An 11,719-nucleotide genomic window follows, 5' to 3' on the forward strand; every position below is an offset into this window, starting at 1 on the left:
TTACATTTATTCAATATATAACAAGTCTTTAATCATCCATGTATGTGGATGTGATGTATTACTGAGCTGGTTGTTGTATGCGGGTTTTAAAGCAGCTGCTGCCGGACACATGGTGCTCCAGGACGGTGGTGTTCGAGGCTATGAGGGGGAAAAGAGAGCGTTTCCTCTGGAATTAACTAGATTACACCACCGGCTGCAGTACACTGGGGGATAGTGTGCAGTTATTGAGGAATACTTTACAGATCCATCAAGTTTAACACGTGAGTAACAGCGGAGTCAGAAACATTCTCTGATTGGCTGTCAGAGTCACGTGCTGCTTGTTGTCCCCCCAGCACCAACATGGCCGCGGAGGACCTGCCGTCTGAATTTGACGTCGTCATTCTGGGCACAGGTATGTAAACACTCGGCCTACCTGACGGTCGCGGGTCTACCTCCGAGTGCTCGCTCTCCAGTCGCCACCGGGACGTCCCGAGATCCGGTTCTGAACCGGCCCAGAGTCCGCGGCACGGGCGGGGCGTTAGCTCCGTGGCTAGCTGCGCATGTATTTGTAACGAGGGAGGCTAGTGGCTAATCGAGTGGCGACTCCTTGATGTACACAGAGCTAACACATCTGGAACAGCTGTCGGAGCTAACACATCTGGAACAGAGCTGTCAGAACTGAAACAGAGCTAACACATCTGGAACCGAGCTGTCAGAACTGAAACAGAGCTAACACATCTGGAACAGAGCTGTCAGAACTGAAACTGAGCGAACACATCTGGAACAGAGCTGTCAGAACTGAAACTGAGTGAACACATCTGGAACAGAGCTGTCAGAACTGAAACTGAGTGAACACATCTGGAACAGAGCTGTCAGAACTGAAACAGAGCTAACACATCTGGAACAGAGCTGTCAGAACTGAAACAGCTAACACATCTGGAATAGAGCTGTCAGAGATTAAACAGAGCTAACACATCTGGAATAGAGCTGTCAGAGATTAAACAGAGCTAACACATCTGGAACAGACCTGTCAGAGATTAAACAGAGCTAACACATCTGGAATAGAGCTGTCAGAGATCAAACAGAGCTAACACATCTGGAATAGAGCTGTCAGAGATCAAACCGAGCTAACACATCTGGAATGGAACTGTCAGAGATTAAACAGAGCTAACACATCTGGAACAGAACTGCCAGAGCTTAAACAGCCAACACATCTGGAATAGAGCATTGAGAGCTAGCACATTTGGAACAGAGGTCAAAGAAGAGACCTAACACATCTGCAACAGAGCTCAAACAGAGCTAACACATCTGGAACATGTCTTGAATAGAGCTTTCACTGCTGAAAGCGAGCGAATACATCTGGGACAGAGCTTTTAGGGGGAAAACAGAGCTAACACATCTGGAATAGCGCTCTCAGCTTTATTTCAAATGTGTTAGCTCTGTTTTACCGCTGTCAGGTCAAATAAAGTTAACACATACATACCTTGTGTGTGCGTGTGCGTGTGTGTGTGTGTGTGTGTGTGTGTGTGTGTGTGTGTGTGTGTGTGTGTGTGTGTGTGTGTGTGTGTGTGTGTGTGTGTGTGTGTGTGTGTGTGTGTGTGTGCACGCCTAGGTCTTGCTGAGTCGGTGGTTGCTGCAGCGTGCTCCAGAGTGGGACAGAGAGTTCTTCACCTTGACAGGTATAATCACTAATGATTATTTAATCACGGAGTTCTCCAGACCTCTGGGGGGTCATTGAACAGTGGTTTGTGTTTGTGATAATGTTTGTGTGTGTGTGTGTGTGTGTGTGTGTGTGTGTGTGTGTGTGTGTGTGTGTGTGTGTGTTTCCAGGAGGAGTCACTACGCCGCAGCCTGGGCGAGCTTCACCTTCAACGGGCTGCTCAGCTGGATCCAGCAGCACCATGTGAGCTCTCACTCCTGCTTCCTGCGAGCCGGAGCAGTGCACCAATCACTGACTCTGCCTCTGTTGGTAGGAGGAGTCTCAGCCGGAGGAGGCGCAGGATTGGTCCAGCCTGTTGCAGGAAGGGGAGGAGCTGATCTGCCTGTCCGGGTCGGACTCCGCCTCCATTACCAACCTGCAGGTGTTCTGTTATGCCAGGTGGGTCCCCGGTTCACACGTAAACAGTTTGTTTATGTCAGTCTGACTTCCTGTTTTGTCTCAGTGAGGATGATGAGGAGGAGGCCCATCCTGCAGACACCACAGAAGAAGAGGGTTCAGGTGTGTGGCGAACTCACTCACCTCACTGGCCATGACGCTGATGTTAAATCACATGTTGGTACAGTTTGGTGTCATGTGATTTTTGCGGTCGGACTTTTTTTTTCTTCAGATTCAAAAGATGAGAAAAGGAACGAAGAGGAGGACAAAGAGGAGGAGAAACTAGAAGAGGAGAAACCAGAAGAGAAGCAGGAAGAGCAGCAGGAGAAAGAACCGGAGGAGGTGAGGAGGAGCCAATCAAACTCGGCGGCCCTGAAAGTCATCGAGGCTGCAAACGCCTTACGTTTCGTCCAATCACAGGAAGCACACGCGCAGGGGGAGGAGCCAGAGTCGGAGCAGCCACGCCCCTCAGCCACTCCGAGCCAGTCAGAGCCAAGGAAGAAGCTCAGCTACGCACACCTGGTGAAGGAAGGACGTCGGTTCAACATCGACCTGGTCTCCAAGGTAACGCCGTGCTGTTGTCCCACCTTGCGATGTCACGTGACACAGTGATGACATCACAGCCAGCGTTTGCTCCTCCTCCACCAGCTCCTATATTCTCGCGGCTCGCTGGTGGATCTGCTCATCCAGTCCAACGTCAGTCGCTATGCGGAGTTCAAAAACGTCACCAGGATACTTACCTATCGCCATGGCAACGTGGAACAGGTGAACAGTGTGTTTACTAATGTTTACTTATGTGTTTATATATTTTTACTCTTTACTCATATTTACTGATGTCTTTACTAACTTTTACTGATGTTGACCGATGTGTTCACTTGATGTGTTTACTAATGGTTACTGATGTTTATTGATGTGTTTACTAATGGTTACTGATGTTTACCAATATGATTACTGATGTTTTTACTACTGATTGGTTACTGATGTTTACTGATGTATTTACTAATAGTTATTGATGTTTTTACTAACATCTACCAATGTATTTACTCATGTTTATTGAGGTTTACTGATGTATTTACTAATAGTTATTGATGTTTTTACTAACATCTACCAATGTATTTACTCATGTTATTGATGTTTTTACTAATGTCTGCCAATGTATTTACTGCTGTTTATTGATGTTTACTGATGTATTTACTAATAGTTATTGATGTTTTTGCTAACGTCTACCGATGTGTTTACTAATGTTTACTGATGTTTACCGATGTGTTTACTGTTTACTAACAATGTGTTTATAGGTGCCGTGCAGCCGAGCCGACGTGTTTGCGAGTCGCCAGCTGTCTGTGGTAGAAAAGAGGAAGCTGATGCGTTTCCTGACTTCCTGCGTGGAGGACACAGAGGAGCATCAAGGTGAGAGCATCACCTGTCCTGCTGACCTCACTACCCCGAGGCATTATGGGTAACGAGGTCTCCTCCTCTTTTGCAGCCTACAGGGAGCGGCCTTATTTGGAGTTTCTGCAGGATCAGAACCTCGGGGAGAACCTGCAGCACTTCCTGCTTCACTCCATCGCCATGGCAACCGAGGACACGCCCACTGAGGCAGGGCTGGCGTCCACGCGCCACTTCCTGCGCTGCCTGGGTCGCTATGGCAACACGCCGTTCCTGTTTCCTCTGTATGGCCTTGGAGAGATTCCCCAGTGCTTCTGTCGGTGAGAATCAGTCCTCGGGGTGTCCTCAGTCTCACCCCACAGGGCTGCACCACCTGGTCGCCATGGAGATGCTGCTGTCTCATTACAGCTCGACGACGTGAATATTAATGAGGAGGGAGTCGCTTCAGGCGGCGCTCGTTTACATATGAGATGATGCTCAGCGGATATTACATCTCAAAGCTGTCAGAGAGGAATGAAGCTCATTTATTCACAGAAAGTTTCCACCTAACAACTTCTCCTGGAGGCCTAAACTCCTCCTGGAGGCCTAAACTCCTCCTGGAGGCCTAAACTCCTCCTGGAGGCCTAAACTCCTCCTGGAGGCCTAAACTCCTCCTGGAGGTCTAAACTCCTCCTGGAGGCCTAAACTCCTCCTGGAGGCCTAAACTCCTCCTGGAGGCCTAAACTCCTCCTGGAGGTCTAAACTCCTCCTGGAGGCCTAAACTCCTCCTGGAGGTCACAATGAGTCCTCTTCACACCTCCACTACATTTAGTCCTTGACATTACTGATCCAGCTGTAACTGAATGTGAAGTACAAATCTGCAGGAGAGTTCTACCTCAGTAGCGACATGACCTACACTCTGTACCTGTACCTGAATGCCTCGTGCGTGTCCTGGTTTATGAAGGTGTGTGTGTGTCCTCAGGATGTGTGCAGTGTTTGGAGGGATCTACTGTCTGAGACACTCCGTCTGCTGCCTGCTGCTGGACTCGCTCACCAACAGGTAAACACCCCTGACCTCTCCACGTCACCACGGCAACGGGCGCTGCTCACAAATCACTGAGGTCAAGCGCCAGGGTTCTGAAAGTAACTGGTTCAGCTGGGTCGTCTGCGATGAACTGAACACGTCAGAAATAACGAAGGCGGACACGGCGCCGCGGCAACCGAACACACCTCGCCGCGCGTGTGACCTTTCTGTCCTGAGCTGTGATTGGACGGTAATTTATGATCTGCGAAATATTCAATTTATGGAAGAGATGAGCTCATCAGTTATCCTCGAGTCCTCTTCTCCTCCTCCTCCTCCTCCTCCTCCTCCTCGTCCTCTCTGTCTGTCACAGTCTCTCCATCATTGTTTTCTGCCTCGTCAGTTTTCTGATAAACTCACACACACGCAGGAGAATATCTAAAATCACACGGATTCTCTAAGGACCTCTAGACCATCACCTTCACCGTGTGTGTGTGTGTGTGTGTGTGTGTGTGTGTGTGTGTGTGTGTGTGTGTGTGTGTGTGTGTGTGTGTGTGTGTGTGTGTGTGTGTGTGTGTGTGTGTGTGTGTGTGTGTGTGTCAGAGGTTATAGATGAGGCTGTGCGTGCATCATTATTCGCAGTAATAGATTTTGGAGACGACTCACTGTGCAGACCCATGAACCAACATTCATCACCTTCACTAAGGACTATAGCAGCTCACATCTACACACACACACACACACACACACACACACACACACACACACACATACACACTTCAGAAAAGTTTGTCACTGAAGAAGGAAATAAATCTGAAAAAAATCCATGTTGGAGTCATCAGTACAGAAGACAACCTGGAAATATTGCGAGCTAACCACGTTCTAATCGTTCCTGTAGTACTACTTAGTACCAGCAGGTGGTGCAAACGATCACTCTGGCTCTCTGCATTCAGTCCAACAACAGACGATTCTGACACCAGTACAGAGAGACTCACTACACCCCCCCAGAGCACAGGAGGGGTATTACATGTGACTGTAGTTTTAAGGATGAATATTGTTTATTTCAGTCTGACAGTGACAGGGAAGCAAAAATGTAAACGCTCAAGATTGTTCGGGTTCCAGGTGTTTTTGTATTTAACCGGTGAGCGTCTCGGCTCCGCCCTCATTGTTTCTCAGGTGTAAGGCTGTGATTGACAGCCGAGGACAGCGAATCAGCTGCAGCCACTTCGTGGTGGAGGACGGCTTCGTGGCGGCGGACCGAAAGAAGGTGGCCACTCCCACCAGGTCAGAACACGCCGATCACAGCCATCAAACACTGGCAGATAAGGGTTGCCGTAGCAACCGCATGTTATTTGGCACAGTGACAGCAAAAGACGGTGCCAGAGACTGTCAACAGAAAGGAAAAACAATCTAAAACTGCTCTTTTAAATGTTAATTTAGTTAGTCAGTAGTTAGTATTAATGTGGATATATGAGAGTTTTTATTTCTATAAATATAGTAAAATGTATGTACATGTTGCAGTTATCTTTCTGTCTTGCACATGTTGGGTACTTCACACTTCTTAATTTAAGTGTGTGTGTGTGTGTGTGTGTGTGTGTGTGTGTGTGTGTGTGTGTGTGTGTGTGTGTGTGTGTGTGTGTGTGTGTGTGTGTGTGTGTGTGTGTGTGTGTGTGTAGGTTGTTGAGCAGAGCTGTCCTCATCACAGATTCTTCAGTTCTTGTCAGTGACTCAGATCAGCAGGTAAAAAGACACACACACACACACACACACACACACACACACACACACACACACACGCTTGCTTGCTCCTTACTTAACCTTAGTTCTCTTGCTCTTTGTGTGTTTGTGTCTCAGTCTTTGAGTGTGCGAATGTTCTAATCACAAACCTGCGTGTTTGACTTGATCCCTGCAGGTTTCCATGGTAACCATCCCTCCAGCAGCGGCAGGCTCTCCGGCAGTGAAGATGGTGGAGTTGTGTCCGTCCACAATGACGTGCATCCCTGGAACGTGTAAGTTCACCAGGTGGAGGAGGAGGAGGAACAGGGACGGCTAATTCATTATTCACCCTGTAGGAGTTTTAGATTTACTCCAGTATTTCACACGCCGCTGCCTCACGTTGTCACGGAGACGACAGTCATCGCAAGTGTTGTTTTCTGTCGCCATGCAGATCTGGTCCATCTCACCTGCCAATCAACTGGCTCCGCCCACCAGGACCTGTCGCCCTTAGTAACCAAGATGTTCAACACTCCAGAGTCACCTGACCAGGGTATAACGCACATTTTTAGACCTGCATTACCAAGAATGACCAATAGGTGGCCATCAAAGAAATATCATTATGAAGGTCCTTTTATCTGCAAGCCTACGGAGGAGTTTTCGGGCCTCTGGAGAATAAAGTAGAAGTTGTGAGACTAAAGTTGGATTAAATGTGGAGCGTGAAATGGAAACACTCCTCCGTGATTAAATGTGCAGTTGCGTAACGTCCGAGACTTACTCGTAACACTCTCCTCACGGACTCTTTACAAATTAATATTGTCAGTATTGGTATCACTAGTATTATGGATGGACAGGAGGAGACCACAGGTCTATGCTGGGGGAGGGGGAGAAAAAAAACAACTTTTGATTTTTCTTTTTCTCACCAGTTTTCCTGACGCTCTTCTGTACAAATTGAACCACACAGGAAAATGTGATTGTGGCTTTTAGCTGTGGATGAAAGAAACTGAGCGGGCAGAGGTTTTTTTTGTAATTTTTTTTTTTTTATATAGTGGATTAGGATTAATGGTGGAGCTGCAGCAATGAATCACAGGTGATGAAGGAGGCGTCGCCTCCGTGGCTCTGGAACATCTTCATCATCTACGTCCTGAAACTCAGTCATTATTCAGCTCGGTTCTGTGTGTGTGTGTGTGTGTGTGTGTGTGTGTGTGTGTGTGTGTGTGTGTGTGTGTGTGTGTGTGTGTGTGTGTGTGTGTGTGTGTGTGTGTGTGTGTGTGTGTGTGTGTGTGTGTGTGTAGGAGAGCGTCCGTCTGTCCTCTGGTGTCTCTACTTCAACATGGCCGACGGGTCAGGGGTGGAGGTCGAAGGTCATGACCTCCCGTCGAACGTGTACGTGTGTACTGGTCCTGACGGAGACCTGGGACACGAACGCACCATCAAACAGGTGACACACACACACACACACACACGCACACACACATTGTAGTGGTGCACCGTCCGATAAACAAGTCAAACTTTGTGTTTGTAGGCGGAGTTTATTTTCCACAAGATTCTCCCCGACGAGGAGTTCTGTCCTCCAGCGCCAAACCCAGAAGACATCATCTACGATGGAGAGAACAGCGCCACCACAGGAGAAGAGCAGCAAGAGGAGGAGAAACGAGAGGAGGAAGAGAAACGAGAGGAGGAGGAGGAAGAGGAGGAAAAACAAGCGGAGGAGGAGAAACAAGAGGAGGAGGAGAAACGAGAGGAGGGGGAGGAGGAGGAAAAACAAGTGGAGGAGGAGAAACAAGAGGAGGAGAAACGAGAGGAGAAAGAAGAGAAGCAGGATCAGGAGCCCTCAGAATGAGAAAGAGCCACTGCAGTGCATTGTGGGTCCAGTTGCCTTTATTTGTGTCTAATTTATATGTGACTCGTTAAGCTTCAGCAGGACACGCCCACCTCTGCTCTGATTGGCTGAACAAAAAGCTTCACAGATGCATGATGGGAAAAGTGATGTGACAAGGTTAATAAAGATTGAGCTTTTTTTTTTTTTACTTGAAACAAATTGTCCAATTCTTGTGAGTCTTTAAATTGATTCGTCACCAAAAGTAATGAAGTTGCTGCCACCTAGTGCTCACAGGAGGAACTGCACACATATTGAGTGGATTATTCTCCGGGGACTGATTTCTATATAAATACATTTTTAGGCTGATTTGCTCATGTTGGACCTGGACTCTTCGGCCTCGATCACTATGCAGGGAACAAATTCTGTTTTTTTAACTCAAGTGCCTCATATCCAACTTTTCTACATGCGACTGACATCACATAAGCATCAGAGGCCAAAACGTAAAGAGCTGTGCTTTATTTTCCCCATTCTTTTGTATCGTGTCTAGTTTGTCGGCTCACATCCAACAACCACTTGAAAAATGGATCCACATGGAAAACCAGCACTGCCGGACGGGATGTTATCTAATTCTCATCTTTTATTTCATGCATTTTTATCTTTAGGACGTGTTCATTGTCACGTTTTAACAATTCCTACACAGGCTTAGAGTTGCTGTGGTCTTTGAGGTGTGAAGGTTTTATATTGTTGGTTCTAAAACCTGCTTGGTGTGATTTCACACCGTCTTCCTGAAAAACATTCAGTCCGATCACGTTCACACAGGTTGTGTGAAATGATCTAAGCAAAAAAATGGACTTGAGAATTAAGACCTGCAGTTTGAATGTAGCCAGTTTACTTGAAGACACAAACAGCAGGAGGCAGAACAACTCCAATGGAACCCAGCGCTTGTTGCAGGTAGAATCCCTCTGGAGTTTCATGGTCACAGGACAGTTGAAGATCAAACATGTTTTAGACTTTGGCTCCATTATTACTCAAAACTAACCCACATCCATCAACCACACACACAGCAAACATTTCCATGGTCTGTCTGCTCCTTGAACAAGAAGGAGGAGAGACGAAGGCTGGTTTGGATCTTTTTATTGTGAACACACTCTGCATACAGTTTACAGACGGCGACCACGACGGCCGCCCTTTCTCCGGGTCGAGTCCGACGGGATGGGAGTGACATCCTCTGAGGAAAAACAACAACGACACACAGTCACATACTCGTCAAAACAGACAGCAGCTCCCAGGATGACCTGTGTGTGTGTGTGTGTACGTACCGATACGTCCGATCTTCATGCCGGACCGAGCCAGAGCTCTGAGAGCCGACTGAGCTCCGGGTCCGGGAGTCTTGGTTCTGAAACAGCGAGAGACGGCGTGAGAGAGCAGCAGTGGAAAGCACCCAGCGATCAGCACAGACTAAACACCCCCGTGCTCACCGGTTCCCCCCGGTGGCTCTCAGCTTGATGTGCAGCGCGGTGATACCGAGCTCTTTGCAGCGCTGAGCGACGTCCTGAGCGGCCAACATGGCGGCGTAGGGAGACGACTCGTCTCTGTCGGCCTTCACCTTCATCCCACCGGTCACACGGCAGATCGTCTCCCTGGAAAACAAACACACGCCGGTCAGCTCGGCCAATCACGGAGCAGCGGCAGGGCGGAGCCGGCGCGCCGGGGGTACGTACTTCCCGGAGAGGTCGGTGACGTGGACGAAGGTGTCGTTGAAGGAGGCGAAGATGTGACAGACGCCGAAGACGTTCTCTCCTTCGGCCACCTGGGGACCCAAGCTGATCACCTGCTCCTCCTTCTTCTCCTTCCCTTTACGAGGAGCCATCGTCTGGGGGAGAGAACCAACGTCAGCCGTGGCCGGGCCAGTGAAGCATCAACACGACATGAAGCAGGTGGAGGTGTGCACCACTCGAGGGGCGTTCAGGGACCGGTCGGCCGTGGCGAGAGCAGCTTAAATCAGGAGGTGGAAAACAAAACTACAAGCAGAGCCTCTCATTTCATACGAGAACTGAACGCACCATCGGCCACCACAGCTGATGTCTGAACTCGAGGTGTTGGTGACAGTTGGTAAATTACCGTCATCACACAGAAAAACAAAAGCTCCCACACTTTCATGCCTCCACTGTTTCTTTCCTCCGTGTGAAAATTTATTCGACGAAAAGTCTCAAACAGAATAGGTGAGAAATTCAAGTCCCACTGCGAGTGGACAACACTGAAAGAATGGCATTGTCCTGCCAGCTCAAGATTCAGTGTTTAGAGGAGTCTCTCTCAGGTCATGTATTCAGATCCTGCATCACAACATGGAATTGGATTCAGAGACATTATACGGGAACATTTATTTCATAATTCCCCTTCATGTAGAGCATCGTAAACAGTAGATGTTCACGACGCTCATCAGTTGGTGCAGATTGTCGTACTTTAATGGACTAATTCTCCCCATAAGACACATCTGAAACCACAAGTAACCAAAAACAATTCCATCTGTAATCTCTGGCCAAAGTGGAGATTTGGAAATAGCTCATTCTTTTCGATCACATATAGACACTGTGGAGGGAGTCTAGTGTCTCAGTGTTCAACAGAGGCGTCGATGACGTGCTCATCCTGCGTTCAGATTGTCCTGTGGTGCAACATTAAAGCAGCGTTTGACCTTAATACAAACACTTTATAGAGTTTCTATTCAAACTCTCAAATGCTCCATCAGGTCAAGGAGCAGAGGAGAACAAAGTCAGAGGTTTTACAGTGATGTTGCGGCCATCACTGATGTCCACCTGTTGAAGACTGCATGCTTATAGTATGTCTTAGGGTTTAATGGAAACAATATTGAAAGCATAGAAATATCCGTTTTTGTAAATACCCACGCGACCTGACCATCATGTGGATTGTTAAACGTCAGAATACGAGCACCAACACTGACGTCATTGAGTCTCCAGCGGCCGGTGGTGGGTTCATGAAGGGTCGCTCCTCAAGCGGTCTGTCCTGGACCTCATGTCCCTTCAAGACTGATCACACCTCCTGGTCATCTCCATCACGGACCGCCTCTCTGAACCCACGACCCGGGTCACTCTCCCTCCAGCTACATCCACGTGCGTTCCTCTGCAAACTGCCCGATGATGAGGCACTGACTCCTGGGGGGGGGGCTCACACGGCTGACATGGTGGATCTAGCTGAATCCCGGAGCACAGACCGCGGACTGAACAGCACGGAACCAAAGACACCGACCAACTAGCCTGCTAACACGTTAGCATGGTTAGCCCGTTAACTTCCACCAACAACCCTCCGCCTGCCGCTTTTATTCACCAACCAGCGGATTTCCCCCAACTGACGCGCCACGAAGCCAGCTCACCGGGCCGCCACGGTACAAACATCCACCAGGGAGCTTCAACCTCCGGCCGTGGAGGAAGAAAAAAACCAACATGGCGATGCTAACAATCAGCAGACTCGGGAGGAGGGATGAGGCCCAAATTCACTCAACTGTGCACGCAGAATCAAACTCTTCTCGCCGAGAGTCACCAACAGCGTCGGGGGTTCAGGAGAGCCACGACAGAGGAGCGGATGGCCACATAAATGGAGGATTTAGAGCGGATTGTGTGTCAGAGCGGACTCACCTGTGTACGTCTCTTCAGCGAGCAGAAACAGGAAAGAAGGAACTTCTACATCCGGGACACTCATGACGGCTTCT

The 11,719-nt window shown here is 48.6% G+C and overlaps 2 protein-coding genes across 2 annotated transcripts; one reads left to right on the forward strand and one right to left on the reverse strand.

The window, feature by feature from the left end:
• The first annotated feature begins 316 nt into the window (after window positions 1-316).
• chm (CHM Rab escort protein) lies at window positions 317-8,208 on the forward strand. Its single transcript, XM_080508333.1, has 17 exons — window positions 317-391; window positions 1,592-1,658; window positions 1,810-1,882; window positions 1,953-2,077; window positions 2,142-2,197; window positions 2,307-2,416; window positions 2,495-2,638; window positions 2,723-2,839; window positions 3,370-3,481; window positions 3,558-3,780; window positions 4,422-4,499; window positions 5,637-5,744; window positions 6,137-6,200; window positions 6,373-6,469; window positions 6,628-6,726; window positions 7,469-7,614; window positions 7,699-8,208. Exons 1-17 carry the CDS (start codon window positions 340-342, stop codon window positions 8,014-8,016), a joined length of 1,989 nt encoding a protein of 662 aa, XP_080364459.1. The 5' UTR covers window positions 317-339; the 3' UTR covers window positions 8,017-8,208.
• Window positions 8,209-9,113: 905 nt separating this feature from the next.
• On the reverse strand, window positions 9,114-11,703 carry rps14 (ribosomal protein S14). The gene is made up of 5 exons (XM_080508196.1): window positions 11,646-11,703; window positions 9,717-9,868; window positions 9,474-9,635; window positions 9,315-9,391; window positions 9,114-9,223 (listed from the first exon to the last, which is right to left on the reverse strand). The coding sequence occupies exons 2-5, from the start codon at window positions 9,863-9,865 to the stop codon at window positions 9,156-9,158; spliced, it is 456 nt and encodes a 151-aa protein (XP_080364322.1). The 5' UTR covers window positions 9,866-9,868; window positions 11,646-11,703; the 3' UTR covers window positions 9,114-9,155.
• Window positions 11,704-11,719: the final 16 nt, after the last annotated feature.

Source organism: Blennius ocellaris, assembly GCF_963422515.1.
Source record: "Blennius ocellaris genome assembly, chromosome: 14".
Taxonomy (NCBI): Eukaryota; Metazoa; Chordata; class Actinopteri; order Blenniiformes; family Blenniidae; genus Blennius; species Blennius ocellaris.